Raw genomic sequence first — 22,434 nt, forward strand, 5'->3', positions numbered from 1 at the left:
TGCCGGTCCGGTACATGAATAGATAGGTTAGAAATCATTTTTTTAATTTTAATTAGATTAGAGGGTTGAAAAAAAGAGAGCACCTTCTTATGAACTCTACATCTGAACGGTTTAATTTTTTTTTATTTAATTGAAAGAGAGAAAAAAAAATGTAAGGCAAATTGTGAATGGTCTTTCTTCCTTTCTCCCATGCCAAGAAATTGCCTCCGTTGAAATTTTGCAAACATCCCATAGAGCAAATTACATGGATGATTAATTTTGACCATTTGGTATATGGCTGTGTTTTAAGTGAGACGTACACGCGGGTCATAAATTAATTTATTGAATGAAATCAAATCTTTAACTACTAATGGATGCCGTAGGAGGTCGACCGGAATTTTTAGCGAGGATTTCTTGGCATGGTTTATGGTATTTCAATTTTCTCTGATTATTTTCGTTTGTTTGTTACTGCCCGTATTTATTTTGTGGCACGCGCTGCTTAAAAGTCATTTAACTTCAAAATAATAATATCGATTGACACCAATTTTTATATTTATGAGTTATATACTTATATCTTCTTATATCCATGTTCTTTGTGGTCTTAAAACATCGTTTTAGTGTCCTTAGTGCAAAAACTTTGTGCTCAGTCCTTTGCGGTATTTCTACACACCGTTTTCATATTTAATTAATAACTGGATTCCCTCCTCATATTACCGGCTAGTTTCTGAGCGCTGAATTCATGCATGTGATCTTATTCACCATTCAAAATGATTGTGCACGAGTCATCTGTAAATAGCCTTGCAAAGCATGATTTAACAGTGCGCATTATATTCCCATATAATTTCTCTATTTTTCTCTATAAAAGCCTGGCGGAATTTATAATCTTCACAACCACGACAGGTTTCAGACCCTCTATCAGACTCTATCTTTTTTAAAACAAATTCAGACATCCTTTCAAGTGAGTATTCTTATTTTACATGTAAATAGGTTAATCGTTTAGAGGTAAATATGGCACAATTAAGTTCCATTTATTGGCGCAATTCATACTATAAGAAAAGAAGAGATGGGCGCGATTCAAACCTTTTCTAAATGGTAGTTGGCGCAAATTACACCCTAATTTTCTGACAAACCGGTAATTTCGTCGCCCGGGGATATGAATTTGACATTAATCTTCCTTCAGTAACTTTACAATACGCAGCCGTGACGTCATTTCCGTATATTGTAGATAGTACGTGTGATATTTAAACCAGAAATATCCATTCAAGTGAATTTTATCTTTTAGGAGGAATCCATTTCGGGTAACATTAAATATAAATAAAATTACAATTACAATTAAAAAAAATGATAATTATAAGTTAATTTGTAAATTTATGTTATTACTTTATTTCATGAATCTTATTTTTGTATTCTTTTTTTTTTGGCGTCAATTACTTAATTTTTTTCTAATTGACCTCTTCTAAATCGAAAAACGCATAAATTTTAAACCTAAATACAATCACATGGCATTGAATGATTTCTCCAGCTCTAAACTAGTTAAAGATGCTTCTTAATTTTTATTTTTCTCGTTGGGTTGCTTGTCCATTGACGTTTATGCCATATATCTTTTTCTGTATTTGTAAAAAGCCGCTCATCGATCAATTTCACAAGAAATCTAACGAGAAAAATACTCGTAAGTCATGAACATTAAAGTATAACTTGCTATCAATTTTTGTAGTAATATTGTTTTGTGAAGAGAGCCCTTCAGGACACTTCATCGTATACGCACAAAGATAAAATAAATGAAACACTTTTAAGCTGTTTAAATCATGCAGTGAATTTTGAAAATATGGTTTAAAAAAAACGGTTATTTCTGTTTAATACTTTTCGGTCCCTTGTTTTAATAATTAGGACACGTGCCACCGGTTATACAACTAGTCAACCATGAATAATCTCAAACAACAAATGTTTTATTGGTTTGTCATAATTGCTAATCAATGTCGTATGGTTTTCGGCAATATTATAACAATAAGGTTTTATCCTTCAGTATTATAAAATTGCTTCAGTCATTTAATATATTTTATTTTTGTTGGTCATGTATAATATTTTTAGAATGATAATATAATTGCATCATTTTGAAGCGTTATTTATATAATTATTTAATGTTTATTTAACTTGCATACCGATTTGATTGGCCAATAACTGTTTAAACACATGACGGCATAATAATATTATACATGAGCGTTTTGGAAAAATTCGGCAGATATTTAATCAACGGCTCCAAGGAAAGTTTTCTTGTAGGGTAAAAGAAGGGGGAAAATAGACCTCTAAGGAGTAAAACTTTTAAATTTGTATAACCTTCAAAATGTTTAACTTTTCATATTGAGGCTTTCTCCTCAATTGCTAATATGGAGAATCGCGTTTTAATGCCATATCTTTTATCAATGGCTGTGTTTGGATATACGCCAGAGGTGGCCTATGGTTATCCATAGGTACCTTTGGTTTGATATTCTATATATCAAAATATCAAACCATGGGTACCCAAAGATACCTATGGGTAACCATAGGCTGCCTTAGGCGTATATCCAAACACAGCCATTGTTTCTGTTAAATCAAAGAAATGTAATACATGTATTCTATTTTTCTGGATAAACTTATTCACAATGATATATGGAAACTCGGGACGATTTAGAAATTGGCATGTTGTGTATACACCTTTCTATTGGTAAATACTATATATGTTGCCAACTCGATGTCCTTATGTGTTTTTTGTTGTTTGATTGCTGTCTTATTGTCGTTAAACCCACCATGATCTCCTACTGTTTAAGTTCTGTTTAATGTACGTTTAAATCGGTTTAAAACTGAGTTTTGCTCAGAGGAAGAGTAATAGAAGAGGTTTCGATATAAGAAAATGTGGTATGAGTGCCAATGAGACAACTCTCCATCCAAGTCAAAATTTATAAAAGTAAACCATTATAGGTCACAGCACGGTCTTCAACACGGAGCCTTGGCTCACACCGAACAGTAAGCTATAAAGGGCCCCAAAAAATTACTAGTGTAAAACCATTCAAACGGGAAAACCAACAGTCTAATCTATATAAAAAACGCTTATATTACGTTGTATATAAATGCTTAGTGCAAAGTAAACAATAAAAAACGAAGTCTGAATGGTCTCCAACTTACCAGTTTATTGTTTCCCTGTTTTGCACATACCTAAAAATAAACCTCATCACATTTGATCCCAAAATTATCAATAAAATTGAATTTGTCGTAGTAAATTCCATTGAGCACAAAACAAATCCAAACCAGATTTGAATTATATGGATATTCAATTTTTTTTTAAAGAAATATGAAGAAAAATAATAATTATCTTGTTTGACTTTGAAACACGGAGATAATACTTTAAATTACATTGTGCACAAAATATCATAAAATCTTCCTAGGAATGAGAAACTCTTTCTTCATAGAAATGTATGAAATAGTTTACACTGGACATTAAACAACCAACAATCAATCAACTAAAATATATTCAAGGGATTATTATTATGCATGTATTTGTATATAAATGCCAGGTACCATATAAATATATTGAATAATCAACAAAATATAGTGCTGTCAAAAAGACACATTATCATTAGGATATCAAAATAATTCACGTTTTTTTTCTCAAAATGATTAGCAAACAATCCGCTTTCCGAAGCATTTTTCAGTTTCCGTGCTATCGCTCCGTGTCGGTTTTTAGAATAAAGTTAAAAAATCGATCTACGTAACACACTATATAATATATATAGAAGTCACAGTAAACATTAAACTTATGCATGGCGGAAAAGAAATATACGAAAACAATGTGCATGCAGCCTCGCAAATAATATTTAAAAAAAATGACATTTAATTTATAAAACTTAGGACTTTAATTTTTGTATTTTTGGTGGGATGTTGAAGTCTCTAGAATATAGAAAATACACGAGAAAACCTCTTAGTACACTATCAAAATGTGATTGGTGTCCATTGTACTATATATTGTTTAAGCATTTAGTGTATTCTTATTCATTTGGACATCTGTGTCCCTGGCTCTGAACAAGAAATTGCGAGGACGTTATGCTTTTACCTTTTTTACCGTCAATTTACCTTTAAAATGATTTTTTAACAGAATGTTATATATATAATTTTTAAATTGGTGTTTTTCCTTGTGAAAACAAAATGGTCCTAAAACTCAATGTTGTCGTCAGATGTCTAGTGTCTCATAAGCCTATCTAGTCTGGGTATTTGTCTTATTTTATTATTGTGAAATGTATATTACAAATTTATATAATTTGTATATAACTTGGTAGACAAGTATGTGACACTTGAATAAAATAAATTTTCTCTCTGTATAATGGAAGGCGCTAAACACTTTAGAATATACACCACTTGCTGTTTTCTTTACCTGGACACATATCTTATTACGTAACAAGTACGAATAATGTAAAATTATCGATATGGTATCTCTGGACTGGGGTATTTAAGATATTTTGATCTGACAATGGGTGTAAATTTATTTGTGTTTTATGATAAAAAAAAAAATGCACATTACCATCGTATTTTCACAAAATCTTGAAAATGTGTTGACTTGGAGCATTTATATATATTTTCAAAACCTGAGACAAATCACTGATTTTCAATTATAGATCTATCTCATTATTATCAGCAGTGGGCAAAGTATTTGAAAGAATTGTATTTAAACATGTATTTAGACGTTACGCACGTTCCCAATAAAACTATACGCTTTTGACGTTCTTCGAAAGAAAGTTTCAAACGTTAAAGCTTAGAACCTACTTATGTGAAAATGCCGCTTAAAAAGACCGTAGAATTTACATTCTTCCAACAAGTATTCATTTTGCCGAGATTTTCTTAGTTGCTTCTTTATATGCTTTCATTTTTTAAGCTGGGCTTAGCATTAATAAATGCAAAATTTCAGAGAATTAAAACAAAATTTTACACATGCACATTTTTTAATTTTGCAATAAATTGTCTCCAACAATAATATGTAGCACTGAATAACAATTTGATGTCTTGTAATATGATTTAAAATCTGTTTTGTATATTATTAAGCGTCTTTTATTTTCAACATTCAAAATGTTTTGAAACTTTAAAACTGAGTTTGACACTATGAGTGAAACAAATGCCGGAAAATCTGAGGCTACATGTACATCTAAGGACGAGCGTGCTTCCAACATATCACATTGACTGTCTTTGCTTATAACCTTTCATGTCTTATTTTCTTAATTTTCTTTTTACTATTTGTGTATTATCAGTTTCTTCTTTTTCTTAAAATTTAGCAACGTTCTCCTTGTCAGAAGACGTCTCCAATCTTGGCTAGTGAAATTGTTATTATTTAAGAAGTACGTTTTATTTATTTTTTAATAAAAAGTGGCTTATATACTAGTATTATAATCCATAGTATTTATTTTATCAGTTAATACTCGAATAAGTCAACAATCTTAATATCAATTACGATTTAATGGAAAGTGTTAAAAATTGCATTTTTTTTTAACTTTATAAAATGTGCATTAAGTTTGAAAAAGAAATACGTGCTCTTATGATGATGCCATTGTCAACTTTCAATATTTCAAGGTTGGTCGGGGGTCTAATTTTTGTTTAAAAGAAAATGTTTTCATTGATTACAATTTTTAAATCAGGATTGTTTTATCGGGCAAATAATTAAGAAAAAATCATTTTATGAAGGAATTTACACATTTTGTACAGTAAATCAGGCCGTTAGTTTTCTCGTTTGAATTGTTTTACATTTGTCATTTCGGGGCTTTTTATAGGATAGGGTTTTGCTCATTGTTAACGTTTTTGTCATCTGGTCTTTGATGAAAGTTTGTCTCGTTGGCAATCATACGGCCACATCTTCTTCTTTTAATAATTACAATAAATTGATCTATTCTTTGATTTATTAAGAAAACGAGGACGATGATTTCGTATTGTTTTTTGCTTTCGGACAACATGTGTTCATCTGAAATATTTTTTTCACAAACAAAAGCTTAAAATAAGGGACGGCGATCCATACTTTTTTTATTATATGTTTGAAATTATAGAATTTGGCAAAGTATGGAAAGCTCTTTTTATATAGACCAATATCTACCTAACAGATTAACAGCAGGCCGAAATCTGATTTTTAAATATATAATTACTTTTAATTGACCAGATGTGTATTTTTTAAGTAACTGCTATATATACACATGGATCAATGTTTTCTGAAATGAACAAATATGGATCAGGAATGCATTTCATGCACTTTTTATACTATAAATTATTTTTGGTTTAGCGCTTCCATTTCTTGTCAAGATATTACTGAGTATCGGTTTACACTAAATCTTCTTTGACATTTTTTTTAAAATCATTTCCAAATGGATAATTTTTCGATTTCAATGGTTTTGGTTTTGTTTTCACATTGTTTTACAAGTATAAAAATCAATATTCACGCCATGCTGTGTTCTGCGAAAATAAAAAAAAAATCTACTGTATTCAAAAATTGAAAATTTGCACGCAGTAGATTGATTGGTTTATTTATTTGGTGTCTAACGCCACAGTCGTCACTATTGGCTATTTCGTGGCGGTTTTATTGGATGAGGAAGCCGGAGTGCTTGAGGTAACCACCGAGCCACACTGCAGGATTTTTGAGGTTTATTTAATGATAAAGAAGAGGAAAATGGTATGTCAATTTGTTATCTATACAATCAAACCTGCCGAAGAAACCACCTGTATTCAGCAAAAAACTGTGTTATAAGACCATTAATTGTAGGTCCCTATGTAGTGCATTTCATATAGATTGAACGTGTAAAAGACCACCAGTCATATGAAACCACAATTTTGCTCTCCCTTTAGTGGTCTCTTAAGACAGTTTTCAATGTATATACACAGCCATGGGATTCAATGTAGTCTATTTATTAGAATTTGAATTCTCTCTTCCTTTTTTTATAAATTGGATCTTCATGTAAAAAAAATAAACTTCACGCAAAGTATACGCTTTGACAAAATTGACAAAATAAGGAAATGAAGAAATTTCGGAAGATGTGGGGTCCAGTAAATGGGGAATTTTTTTCGAACGAGTTGGGAGTGTCTGTAAATTAATATACTGGAGCCTGCTACATGTTTGTGTGCAATCCATCATATTTGTCGGACAACTTTACTCTCTCTCTCAAATAAATGTAAAAGAAAAGTTTCAATCTTAATATACTAGTCTCATCGCATGCCTATGTAACAGGTAATTCTGTTGGAGATTCGAGAAAATAAACTCCATTCTGCCTTACTACTTCTAGATGTAATAAATTATAACCTTCTTTTTCATACATATGACTAGCGATTGTTCTACTCACAGTAGATTAAAAAAAAATGATCGTAAGCTATACTGAAATTCGTGATATACCTTTTTTTTTTTGTTAGATGAGTCGCTGACACAAAAAAATGATTGTAGGTTATACTGAAATGTTCGTGACTAAGGAGCACTTCTTCTCATAAGTTTTTTTTTTTGTGAGATATTTTATTCATGCGTTTAGCTTCGATTCTTTTAATAGCAACGCTAGGCATTAGGGACATGGCGTACAGCTTGATTTAGAATCGTTTATAATCTGGCTTAAAGGGATAATTAAGATTGATCGCATTTTCATTTTCAATGTAGCTTGCCTTTCTAAAAGTGAGAGTGTGATCATATGTAAACGTTTGACTGCGGATCATTGTCTTTATGCAGTATCCGAGTTAAATATTTCGACATCTTAAATCCTTGATACAATGCGGATCTATATATTGATGCATATTAGACGAGAAATTTATCTTATATAGATCAGACCATTTCATGAAATTATTTTATGCCAAATATGCATGAAAAGTCATATACAGTTTAGCGTTATTATAACGCGAACGTCAAATTAAGGCTATGGGGACATGTCATTGGACATCTTAGATAGTTTCTGATTTTCTATCTGCAGCTCAAACAAAAGTACATATGAAACTATTGTTTTATATATACTATGAATTCTTCTCGTTGTTGTTATTGGTGTTCTAATTCTTTTCACATACAAGCTTGTCTTGTTGCTATAGTCTGGAGATTTCAGTTATTTTTGCTAACAAAATGTTTTCCATATCCCATGTTAGGATCCTTGTCAGAAGTTGAAAATTTCATATCTAAATATTTTTCGTTACTTTTGATGGTGGATCTTGATTGTTTCTGTGGGGCTTCTTTCTCCTGTATATGTTTCACCCACGGGGTAAAAATTGGAAAATTGTCGAAACTTATTGAATTTTTATATATTGCATAGTCCGAATTATATACTTAAAAAGATTTTCATTAAAACAATATTGCAAATCTTGAATGTTTTAGTAAAATTCTATTTCGAATGACATCGCTGACCTACATAAATTAATTTGTTTCTAAAATGCAATACATAGTTTACTTCTGACAGATATTTGGTTCTCCTTGAAAAATACTGGGTCATGATATATGTAAATTGCAGTCCCGAGTAATTTGAAGATGTTTATTTGGGGTTAAATGATCAGAAATGCACAATTATATATGTTTTAAATACTTAAAGTATAAACATATTAATTTGTGAATATGATGATACTGATCATTGAAATAAGATAAAAAGACGTAAAAAATGCCAGAGTTTTATATATACATTGTAGTGTATAGACAGCTGTCTATTGTTGCCGACAGCATGACTCCAGTGTTGTACGGTTATCTTTGTCGTTGGATTGCTGCCTCATTGAAGCTTATCCATATCTCCTTTTTTCATATGAATATGAAAGGAATGAGACATCGTACGTAGATTGAGTGGATCGACGTGTTTCATGTACGCAAACTATTTCTGTTCGAGTGCAGAATCTACTGGCGGTGGTTAACCGGTTGTCATTTATCCATGTTCGTTTTTTTTATTTGTTTTAGTTTATTCTTTGCGACGGGATTTTGTTGTTCCTTTACATAAGCCATTGTGATATGCATAAAATATTAAAAAAAAAATGTATATTTGGACAGTATTATACGAAAACAAAACGATCACTTCAGAGAAAATAAAAAAAAGAGATCAAAGTTGGAACAAATGATGAAATCATATAAGACATCGAAAAGAGGAGACTTCCAGTAATAGTCTTGATGTGCAGTCATGGCACCACATGATTTGAGGAACCGTAGGACCTCGATCATAGGTTCCCGGTGGACGTCGATCTGAGTCTTACATATATATGAAATATGGCACTGAATATTGACTAAAGACTTTAAGTGGCTTATAACTTTTGGTTGTTCAATATGAAATGAACTCGAGACATATAGTATACAAATGCCATTCACATTATGCCGTGCGTATTTCTTAAGATAAATAGAACTATAATTAATGCATTCAACTCTTAAATTACATGACTTAAAGGCAATAACTGTTTCATTTTGTTTGCGGGGCATTATCAATTATGACTGGAAACGGCAATTCCCGATAAAATAAATTACGAAGTTTACTGAATCAGAACCACCACCATCACATACATCAATCATGATCATCACCTTCATCAACAAAACACGTATAATGTTGTGACCACCGCATATAATGTTTTAACCACTGCATATAATGTTCCGACAACTGCATATAATGTTGTCACGACTGCATATAATGTTGTCACGACTGCATATAATGTTGTAACCACTGCATATAATGTTGTGACCACCCCATATAATGTTTTAACCACTGCATATAATGTTCCGACAACTGCATATAATGTTATCACGACTGCATTTAATGTTGTCACGACTGCATATAATGTTGTGACCACTGCATATAATGTAACCACTGCATATAATGTTGTGACCACTGCATATAATGATAATCATCAACATAAGGCAGTCATGGCGTTCCATAAAATTGAATGTTTTTTCCATCCATATCAGTTAACAGGTGTGAAAAATTTGAGATCTATAGTAGAATTTCGTTTAATAAAAAGCCTCCGAATTATACTTTGAATTATTTTGTCCATCAGGACTTTTTATTGGACACGGGAAAACTGACGATGTTTTTAAAGTAACACCGCAGTTACATAATGATGACTTCAGAGAGCTTCTTTAGGACATGTATATATTTTCTGATATTATTAAAATCCATTTTTAACCGTTAAATCTTATAAAAAGTGAAGGCAGAAAGTTTGTGTACGGCTTGAGTAGCTAATTTGGACATTTTTTCTCTTCCATCTCTAAACTCTTCTGACGATCTTCCTTCTCTAACAGTAAAAAACGTCTAAAACCCCATTTTACGTTATAAGTATACAATACAGTTGTAAAATTATATAACATTCTACTTACCATTTTATCCGCACTGGGATTTCAAAGACGCGCACAAAATTGTAACAGCGGGACACCCTTAAAATGACGTTATAGGCATCTAAATGAGCAGAGTTTTTCATTACATAATGTACAAAGCACAAACTCATCTATGTTCTCGATTTCTTTGGTTTATTTCCTTTCAAATGATATGCAGAACATGGATATTTATTGTATAGGAAAAGAGCTTCAATTTGAATAACCCGCCATCTATCGTATATTTCCAAAGAGACACCAATACCGTGCGCAACGTCTTAATCACTTAATTAGTTATATTTCAAATAGAAAAAAAAGCGTTTCACCTTTTGAGAATACTAATGCAGGAGTTCCGCAAGGCTCTGTATTGGGTCCCCTACTATTCCTTATTCATGTATATGACATAGCTGGTAATTTGATAAGACTAACTCGATTGTGTGCTGATGAAACATCCCTTTCTTTTTAAAGTAATAGTCCTTACACAATAGAGGATGTCTTAAATAGCGATTTAGAACAAATCTTAGCATGGTCTTAAGATTGGCTTATTGATGTTAACCCTTACAAGACAAATGCTATGCTATGGTTGTACTCAACAGGATTCCGACAATTTAGAACATGTTTAGTTAGAAGCAGGAATATTAGTAACTGGGTTGCCCGTGTTTGCTTGTCGGGAAGTTATATATTTTAAGTGAAACAGGCTGAAATTTGCTAGTGGACAGAAGAAAGTCCAGAAAGCTCACTATGTTCTATTCTTTATTTAATGAGACTGCCTCTACGATTTAATGCCACTTTTTGGTCAAATGTCTAATTATAATTTGCGAAACAATTATGTGATACCCAGTTATAGATAGATTTAACCAGAAAATCCTTTTTTTTTCGATCTACTACTATTGAATGGAATAGCCTAAACCCCGACATACGTACGTCCAGAAATATGAATATATTTAAACGAAAGATGAAGTCTAAATTGATACAGACACCTAAGGTGGCGTAGCTAGGCATATTTTTTTAGTGTACGCCCGAACTTCGAAGAGGCGCCTAATGGCCGCAACATACCCCAGCGTGTCCGTGACAGAGCTAGTGTACACGGGTTCCAGAGGAGATCGAAGCCCCCCCCCCCCCCCCCCCCCCCCCCCGAAGCTCACGCGTTATCAAGAAAGATATACCGATATCATCTTTTAAAAAATCATCAATAGCAACATACTTCGGAGACGTATTTGTTTATTTCTTATCTTTACTGTATGCAAAGTAAAGTAAAAGAGACTACCATAGATTTGTTATTAATCCCAAATGCTTGGTGGGTATAAATGCAGTATTCAGGACTTACATTTTTGCATTAAACCACATTTCAAAAGAAATTGGAAAACTGAGCCGGAAGTATTTCTAAGACACTGATTTTTCCTGTTCTATGTAGTTTTCTTACTGGCAAAAATGGAAAAAGATTTTATAAATGCTGTCAGGCACCGACCATTGAAAAACAATCGATCTGTTTAAAAAAAGAAATGAAAATAACTGTTTGTTTTTTGTTTTTGGCAAATTAGTAAAATGACCGTTTGATTTAAAATCATTTGAAATTATTTTGAAATAGATTAATGATAATAATTTATTTACATGTGAAAAGCTAGACTTTGTGGCGTAGGGATGTAATTGAGTGGTTTTGTGTGCAATTATTTCCCATTATTTCGGCAGTGAATATCTGCAAGTATTTCATTATGTTGTTTGATTTACACATTATAACAAAACTAAGAATATGACGGATAAATTTATAATTAGCTGTTTAACGTCCAGTGGCAACTATTAGATGTATTATTAGGAGGACCTTTAAAATGTTATAAATATGAACAAGGACATCCTTTGCTATGCAAACATGTGTATCACGGCACAAGCGATGACCTTTAGACCCTGTGTAGCATATGTATATTTAGGGTTGCTCCGAATAAAGGGGATATAGATACAGGAAAATAAAGTAAAAAAAAAAATATAAAATAAGAATAGAGTATAACGGGCAAAATAAAAAATAGAGGAAAATGGTCTTAGAAAATTTAAGAATAGAGGGAAACGGTCTAATTTTTGTTGTTAGAAAATTCAAAAATGAAGACGCTCAATTATAATTTCACTTAAGAATTCGAAATTTTTCATTTGCCGGACGCGCTCTTTTTTGATTATTGTTTAAAATCAAGTGCATTTGTAGTAAAAATAATACACTATCGTTTGTACATTGGTAAGGATTTATGTTTGGTGTTGATGAGGCACATAACGGGTAATTGTTTTTATTTGAAATTTCTCAAATATTTGATTTTGTTCGACTGATTTGATAGATGAATAATAATATATCTATAATCTAAAAAAAAAGTATAATTACGATATGTAGATGAAACTGTTATTCAGTCGATGTTTAAATACATGCGATAAAAGAGAATATATAAATATGATTAACAAACTTTTTAAACAAAAGGCAAACCTTAAAACCCCGAATATACTTTGTAAGAACATTAGATAAATTCCGAATTCCATCTAAAATACATTGTTCATTTAGGTCAAAAGAATGTTAATACCTTAGGCTATTTTCAAAAAATGTTGACTGAAAACCCTGCAGACTCCAGTTTACTCGCACATTCACCAAGTACGTATTTCCACGGCTATCGTATCTTTTAATTTGTTTAAATCTATTTCAGTGTTTATTTTTCAAACTGTTTATGTAAATAATGTTGGATCAACATCGAGTCAGATTAAGTTATAATTTATTAAAGGATTAATTAAAAACTGAAATATGCATCCAATCTAAATGTTACGCCTATGATAACCTATATAAAAAGATTTAACAGAACACAATTCATGTTTTATATATTTTAAAAAACCATATACGCTAAACGAAACTATGTACGCCAAGAAACGATGTACGGTAAACGATACGATATACGCTAAACGAAACGATGTACGCTAAACGATACGATATACGCTAAACGAAACGATGTACGCTAACCGATACGATATACGAGATTGACGCTATACCATACGATGAACGATAAAAGGGAGCTTATGTTATCGTTTATGGTATGGTTTATGGTACATGGTTTCGTTCGTACATCATTCGTTCAGCGTTCGTACAACGTTCGGTTAGCGTTTCGTTTGCATTCGTACACCGTTCGGGAATCGTACGTACATCGTTCGGGCATCGTCCGTACATGATTCGGGCATCGTTCGTATTGTTAACTTTTACGTTACACGGACTGTAATTGCCACAAAATCTCATTTTTCTATTAAATGCAATAAAACAATAAATAATAATGCTGTGCACGAAATTTTCCCTTGGTACATGTATATGTACAAAATGGCCCATCTCAGTTATTCATTATTTTTGCTGTTTTGATACTATTGCAGTTGGAAAATTTCGTAATTCACATGGCTACAGAAGGGGTCATAAACCTTAACATGTGGCATATAGACTAGTGGCCTATCAAAGTGATCAAGTCTTCAATATAAAGAACCTACTTCTATTGGTCTATACAAAAACAAAATGACAACAATAACAACTTATTAGATTTTGATGTGTTTTATGAATTTATTTCAATCGTTCATCATCAATTTCTTCATCTGTTGTCCGGGTGAAACGTTTCAAATGTTTCCTCAACGTCGTGTTGTTATTATAAAGGGACGTAATACCACTACTAACCGCGTATTAAAATAAGCCCCGCCTACTAACCCCATATGAAATATACATGGTTTCCACCCGGTCGCTTTTAACCAATCATATTCTTAGAAATGTATAGAAGGTAAGATACAAATATATTCACGGTTCTTGAATAACTCAATACTGATCCCATATTCTGACGTAATCTCCGTTTGCGGGCTAAGCAGAAAAAAAAATATTCTGAATCTGTAATTCAGAAAAATTATTTCTGAATATGTCATTCACTATTGGCTAACTTCACATTTGTCTATTTCTGTCGGGCCTCAGATGTCTCAACAGTCATTCGTAAAATACCTTCAAATCACACAGAAATTGAACATATATCACACTTTTCTTAGTGAGTTTTATTTAGCAATGTACATGATAGAATTGTCACGTACGTATGTCATGAAACAAAAAAGATCTTTGATCTCATCTGGCTTGTAGTAGGCTATGACCAGTTCATAGTGTTGTAGAATCTGAATTTATTGAACAAACTTTATTTTTTCCAGATCTTGCACATCATCACAATCCTCATGCAGCTACAACTGCAAAACCGACGCATGCTCATGTACGAACTACCGCTAAACCGACGCATGCTCATGTACGAACTACCGCTAAACCGACACCTGCTCATGTACGAACTACCGAAGTTTACAAAACATATGTGCCAACTACACAGGATTACCGTACAGAAGCCCCAACAACCAGAGCATCATTGACTCTAACTCCTTCAACACAAGCAACGAAAATATCAGTCAGTAAGTATATTGTTTACAATGATGATATAATATCTGAATCAGTCTACTAAGGCCAAACAAAAAAATGTGTGTTTACTGTTACATACTGAAAACAATAAAAGTAGGTAGGAAGGGTTTTTTTATACATCTTTAATATTTTTTACATTGCGTCTATGTGAGCAACATTGTGACTTTAACAATGCCTAATCAGAGATGGTAAAAAAAACTAAACATGAAGAGTAAAATAAAGGAAATCCCTTGGAAAAAAAATGATAAAAGATATATGATTATTATTTCATCAATATTCGTTTAAATGACTTAATTATACTGCTGACTTTTAAATATAATTTCTTTATCATCGGCATATAAATAATATGATTGCGTAATTTCCTAGAATCAACTTGTGATGCTGTAACATTCGTAACTGCATTGGCACGTGGTACAATATTAACCAATGCTAAAGCTGGAAAGTGTACGGATGGTACACGCAGCCGCCCTGAAGCTCTAATCATGGATTCGTGCCAAGCACCTGCCGTAGCTGAATGGTCAGAGGGAGTTAAGGTATTATATATCATCAACCATTGAACTAATAAGTTGTTAATAATTTATTTCTTGTTTTCTATATGATAATTTTGTAGGAGAGTCTGTACTGGGGTTTCTTCATTTCTGTAAAGCTCTGTTATAAACAATTCAAGGCCCTTACATACTCCCCGGCAGGGGTTAAAAAATTTTGTTACAGCTCACTAGCCCAGGGCTAATAGGTAGCAGGATTTTACTAGTCTTGTTGGAAGAACTGCTAGCCCATCAAAACTGACCTGCTAGCCCGAGTATGCCTTACAAATTCAGAGTTTGCTGTATAATACAATGAATTCTATAAACTTAGCATTGTTTACCCGTTGTACAGTAGACTTCGACAAATCGGATACCCAAAAATTATGTCAGCAAAAAATATCCCATTACCCGATATAATCAATTAGTTGATAAATGTATCTTCATTGAATATTCGGCAATAATGAGTTGACAAAATCCTGAGTTGGTAAAAGCCATGACCACTGCTATACATGTATATATAAAAGGATTGGATTGGAGTGCTTTTTATCAGATACATCATCACGTTTGTGTAAAAGATTTATCAGCTGGTTATGTAATGCTCATATTTGTTTTCAATTTTTAAATCCTATATTTATTAAAATAAATCAAATGACCTGAAACATTTATGTGAATAAAAATCAACCATCTATAGTTTGTGTCTTTTATATTTGTTTTAAAAACGAAGTAGTGTCCATATTTACATTTATCACAGGTAAGCTAATTGGGATATAAATAGATTAGACTTAGTACAGTCTCTAAACTGAAATTGTATTTGTTTTATATTTTATTTCTTTAAAAATCAAATTTATTTGAATATCAATAAGATTATCATGATTGATCAAATATTATTACATCTAGTTTAAGTTTTCCGAAGACTGTTAATGTTTAGGTCATGGTTCTCGAGGCTTCTTCACAGTATGTAAATAAAACAAAATGACGTCCATAACATGTGGTCATGCACATGTTACAAAATTATATCTGACAAAAGTCTGATTTCTCCTGTCAAAAAGGATTTATTAGTATATTGCAATAAATTATTCAGAAGGAGGTACAATCAGTTTACATTATATTTCTCCGGTTGTGTAAGCAATGTACAATACCCCCACCCTGTACTGACAAATTGATATTGAAAGTACGGGAATGGCGACCAATACATGATACCGGTCCACCCAGAGTTATTTGTTCTGTTTTTAAAACATGTACAAAATCAGTTCAAATTCTTGGAATCCTGGATGACGTAGTTGAATCTGATTGGCTAAGATAGAAAAGTGATGAGGGGATTTTCTACTTTCTAATTTGGAAACGCCAAGAATATTTTGGTACTAGTCCGTCGGGCATATTGGGTTAAAAGTTTTGATTGCCCGAGGCCTAAATGCTGTAGTCCCGGGCGTCGGGCTAGTGGATTTTTTAACCCCTGAGACTCCCGTAGTAGTAGTAATTAATAGATATAAGAAGATGTGGTATGAGTGCCAATGAGACAACTCTCCATTCAAGTCATAATTTGTAAAAAGTAAACCATTATAGGTCAAGGTACGGCCTTCAACACGGAGCATTGGCTCACACCAAACAGCAAGCTATAAAGGGCCCCAAAAATTACTAGTGTAAAACCATTCAAACAGGAAAACCAACGGTCTAATCTATATAAAAAAAAAACGAGAAACGAGAAACACTTATGAACCACATCAACAAACGACAACCACTGAACAACAGGTTCCTGACGTAGGACAGGTACAAACAAATGCAGCTGTTTGTCATGTTTGCGCTCAGAATGATAGATTTAAGGCTTGCTTTATAGTTTGGTATCATAATTCTTTTTATAAATTTGAGACGTTTAGACGAAACTGAGAATAAACTGAAAGTTGCTTGTTTGAAACGCTTCGTCTTATTCTTACTTAAAAACTACAATACACTAGGTAAAATTAAACATATAAGTTTTACATCTGTCAATTTTTACCCAAGCGCAGTATAGTAAGCTGTTATGGGCCCCAGTATGACCAAATTGATTTGAAACAATTTGTAAAGGATAAACCACGATCATTTTTGGCTCCCTGAATTTGAAATTAAAAAGAATATAACATGTTTTAATCTTTCAAAAAACACCTTTCATATTTTCGTAAGATAACTAGTCTTAAAATTATTGATGATCTACTAAAAAAATGACAAAAAAATCGTCGCTTTCAGATCTTGTTATTGATATAAAGACATGAGCGAAAACCTAAAAAAAAATGTATTTCGCTACAAGATGTATTAATAAAAGATTTAAAGTGGGATAGAAATATTTAAGAAAAGCTTGGTCGTTACTAACTGTGGTACGCACAAGAAATTTCAGATCGTGTTATTACTGCCATTAATTTTGTTGTTAGAGCTAATTTCCTAATGCTTGTAGAGTAAAACTTTGGTTGGCTTGCTTGCTTTGTTTGTATCAACGTTTACTCAAGCTTTGTGATTAAGATTGACATCTTCAAACAATATATATAAGCATAGTTAAACCTGTATATATTATATTTAAATTTGATTGGACGTTATCCCAATTACAATTGTACAATATACAAACAAAGCAAGCAAGCTAACCAAAGTCTTGCTCTACATACATAAGGAAATTAGCGCTAATAGTGTTCCAATCACAATGACGTGTATATACGTGATGTTCATGTATGTTTCATAGGTTATGGGAAATTGCAATAGAATTCCTGACTATACACCTATAGGTACGTTCGATTTTGGAACATTTGTTGAAGATGGAACTGACATTGCCGGAATAATAACTGAGTGTACACCAAATGGATTCAAGGTATGTACTACTCGAACATCCAAGAAATTCTTACTGCTGTTATTAGATATTTATCTAGAATATAAATCGATATTTATACTGCAGCTAGAACACTTCCTACATTCGTCACAACTCGGCCGATGCCATACCTTCATAGAAGAGTAGCGGATTCACCCGAGGATTGCCGATTGACACTTCCTGTTGTCCTTTTCTGCTAAATATAGAAACAAAGTGATTATATTTCGTGCAATATAAAAATAAGAAGATGTGGTATGACTGCCAATGAGACAACTCTCCACCAGATTCAATTTCATTAAACATCGCTTTGTTTCATAATTTGAGATACGTTTAAGGATGGCAAATGCGTTTTATTTTTGTGTTAACATTTTCACAACTATAAATGTAGTCAGTTTTAGCAGCAATACAAAAACAATACTAGGACATTGATTTCTACATATTCCCAGTAACATACTGGCAAGAATCAAGTGTTATAGAAAATTTTCAGATTTGGTTGTCTAAAACTATTGTTGGAGCCCCCTTTTGCTTACATGTCCTTAGTTATTTAGTTGCGCTGGAAGAGAGGCGAAAGATACCAAAGGGATACTCAAAACTCATAAGTCGAAAACAAACTAACAAAAAAAAACGAAAAACTACTAAAAGACAAACAGTACACAAAACACTAAAAGTGCAGATGTTACAACTCCCTCTGGTCAAATTGTCCCAAGTTCCGTTTCAGTTTTCGCTTTGTCTTTAAATGCCATCAGATTTTTTTTAAATTTTGGTTCTACATACTTTAAAATGTGTTCTCGTGAATACTGATGTAGGATTTTCCTATAATACGAGTAATTAGCGAAAACATCTGTATTAAAGTGAAACAGGTTGAAAATATGGTTTTTTTTAATACATTTAGTACCTAGTTATATAAAAAATAAAGACATGTGGTATGATTAAATGTTTTAAATGTTTATATAATCATATATAGATATAAGAAGATGTGGTATGAGTGCCAATGAGACAACTCTCCATCCAAGTCAAAATTTATAAAAGTAAACCATTATAGGTCACAGTACGGTCTTCAACAAGGAGCATTGGCTCACACCGAACAGTAAGCTATAAAGGGCTCAAAAAATTATTAGTGTAAAACCATTCAAACGGGAAAACCAACGGTCTAGTCTATATAAAAAACGAGAAACGAGAAACACTTATGAACCACATCAACAAACGACAACTACTGAACATCAGATTCCTGACTTAGGACAGGTGCAAACAAATGCAGCGGGTTTAAACGTTTTAATGGTACCAAACCTTCACCCTTTTTTCCGAAACATTAGTGTAACATCACAACATAGAAAGACACACTATAAAATATCAACTGAAATAGCTTAACTCAATCAAAGGACATATTAACACCATTGAACATACACTGAACAAATAAATTTGATCTATGATACAATGTAAATACATATCACTGTCACTATTATAGATTGCAATGCAGTTATGTGGACATCCAGTAGATGTTTATGAAGTGACGTCAGGCCATCCAAATCCAAGACAGAATGCCGACAATTATCATGTTATTAATTGGTGAAAATAATAAAAAAAAAAAGGTGAAAAATTACTGTTGGATATTTTTTTTCCACAGAGACAAGTATGGTCTGCTATTTTCGCCATAACGAAAAACGATAGCTTTAGGTATTTAGTACATGCAGACTAAATCGTTTCCCCTTAATTTCGTGAAAAATTTGTATGGATCGACATTTAAGGAATGACTGTAATATTGTTTCTGTCTATGAAGAAATAACACAAAAAATGTGGTTCACACTCAGTCTGAATAACCCGCGTATTTTAAAGTGTGCACCACATTTTTTATGTTATTTCGAATAGACAGAAAAAATATTACAGTCATTTCTTATAATTTAATTCTTAATTCCATTTTAAACCGGAGTAAATCATGAAAAAACTTTGATGACGTCAAGGTCACATGACAAAATTATGTCTATGAGCTGATAAACAAAACAACGTCAGCCAATCGGAAGACGCGTTACATCCAAAATTAAATTATAAGTAGATATGAGCTATACATAAATGATACAACATCCCAACGACACAAAATAAAAACACATACGCATGTCCAAATACAATTTTCAAAGAGAGACAAATGTCTACACAATATGCCATGCAGTAACTTCTTCAAAATCTTGTAATTTTTTTAAAGAATGAAACAGATATATTGTGAGCTACCAAAATGAAAGAAATGCCATCAATTTTAAATTCACCTAATTTGCATGAAACAATTAGACATAACAAAAGACAATCACTGGCAGGGTTTTGACTGTGGACTGTGAAAAAAGACGTGTTAATTTTATATATTACACTATTCGGTAAAAATGTTGCAAAGGATTTTTCAATTTATAATGCAAATTAGAAATTGATTTCAACATTGCCATATAGTGAGGGTGTATTATTTGAAAACATCAAAACAGGCATTGTTCAAATACAATCATAGCATCTAGGAACATAAATTTCTATTTAAAACCACATTTTATAAGAGGAAACACTTATTACTATATTTTGCTAAAAAAAAAAACGCCTATACGATTTTAAGAAGTTGTTAGGGGGTATATGTTTGTGAGAGTTGCCTCATTCATGTACATGTACCTGTTGATTCAATTTGATTATGGATGTCAGTTCATAATCAATGAATAATTTCCAGTGTTTGAACAACACTTTTTTTCTCACTATAGCTGAACAACATTTGTGAGTACTTTGATGTGTGAAAAAATAAAAGGCACCGAGTGACCATTCATCTTTTGTACGTGTTTTTCGAATTGTTTATAAATCAGTAATGTATTTATTTTTTTACTGACTTTCCAAAAGAAGCAAACATGTTTTTTTTCACATTGAATCTTAAACAAATACGTGTTAGTTTTTTTTCTAGGCATTTATTATTAATTTGTTATGATGTGAGTAAACAAAGTAACAGAAAGTGGCAATATCTCTTTCAGACTGACATATTTACTTAAACATGTAAAACAATTGCATTCTTCTATATTTATCTTTCATGTTGATCAAGTTCAAAATAACAAATGTTTTTGTATATAATTACTAATTGCATTTACATAACTTAGTCGATGTAACAAAAACATGCATGTCAAACAAACGATAATAGAATATTTAATTTAACAGATCACCAGAATAATTGTATAATTCGTACTACGTCATGGGTTTATATGCGGTAACTTAAATTGAATTGAACCACGATAATAGAATATTTAATTTAACAGATCACCAGAACAGTTGTAAAATTCGTACTACGTCATGGGTTTATGCGGTAACTTAATTGAATTGAACCACGATGATAGAATATTTAATTTAACCATGGAAGTATTATATTGTCAATATAATACTTCCATGATTTAATTAACAGATCACCAGAATAATTGTATAATTCGTACTACGTCATGGGTTTATGCGGTAACTTAATTGCATTAAACCAAACATCTCAACTTCTCCGACATCAATAATAATTAAGGTATATAAATACGATATATCCGCGAGTAATTACAAAAGAAGACAATAATACATCAACCCAACGACACAAATATGTTCAAATAGACATCTGTTTTGTTTAAATTTTTAGCATGTTAAGCATTCAGGGGGTAGATCGACAATTTTGTAATCTCTAAGTACCCCAAAAAAAATTTACAAACTGGTCTGTTACAGTTTTACTTCCAATGTCTTTTTTCCCCGTTCCAATTTATATTCACAGAAATGTGAACTTCATTTATAAGGGATTTGCATCAAAATGAACATATGTACAACAGGTGTTTGACTTTAAATCTCTGTTTATAAAGAGATACGACATATTTCTACTGTATTTCACAAGCAGTTTTGTATCATTTCAAAACGTTTGTTTATCTTGTTTAATCTATTATACTTCAATTTTGTAAGTCTATGCGGTATTTAAATATTGGTGGATATTTTGAACTTTCAATCAGATAACAAAATTTAATATATAAAGATGGTACAAAACACTCAGTCTGAATCTTACAGAATTAGAAAAAGTTTGGATATTTGTTGCAACTATGAGTAGGAAAGACAATTCAAAATACCTCATCGCTATTTGTCCACCATTTTTATGAATAAAAAAACAAAGGATATGGGGTAGCCATCCATGATAGAAAATCAGTCATGCGCAGCAAAAAACACACCATTATTGTATATCACAGACGATCCCGTAAATTACTGGCGTCAAAAGACGTGATTGTTGTTGAGTGTTGCAGAAACCAAAATAGGAAAACAATATATGAATACATATATCTATCAATATTATGTTTATGTATTGTTCCTCAGATTGTTAATTTAGTTTGGTTCTTAAAAGCCAAAAACA

At 32.0% G+C, this 22,434-nt stretch overlaps 1 protein-coding gene across 1 annotated transcript in view; it reads left to right on the top strand.

Moving 5' to 3' along the window:
* LOC127723600 (uncharacterized) overlaps positions 1-19,643 on the top strand; it is a 35,143-nt gene extending 15,500 nt beyond the window's left edge. Inside the window, exons 9-12 of the mRNA XM_052230294.1 lie at positions 14,456-14,704; positions 15,078-15,244; positions 17,940-18,065; positions 19,528-19,643. Coding sequence (XP_052086254.1) covers positions 14,456-14,704; positions 15,078-15,244; positions 17,940-18,065; positions 19,528-19,632 — 647 coding nt within the window. The 3' untranslated portion in view covers positions 19,633-19,643. The remainder of the gene's footprint in view (positions 1-14,455; positions 14,705-15,077; positions 15,245-17,939; positions 18,066-19,527) is intronic.
* Positions 19,644-22,434: the final 2,791 nt, after the last annotated feature.

This window comes from Mytilus californianus, unplaced genomic scaffold (genome assembly GCF_021869535.1).
Source record: "Mytilus californianus isolate M0D057914Y unplaced genomic scaffold, xbMytCali1.0.p SCAF_13, whole genome shotgun sequence".
NCBI classification, from domain to species: Eukaryota; Metazoa; Mollusca; class Bivalvia; order Mytilida; family Mytilidae; genus Mytilus; species Mytilus californianus.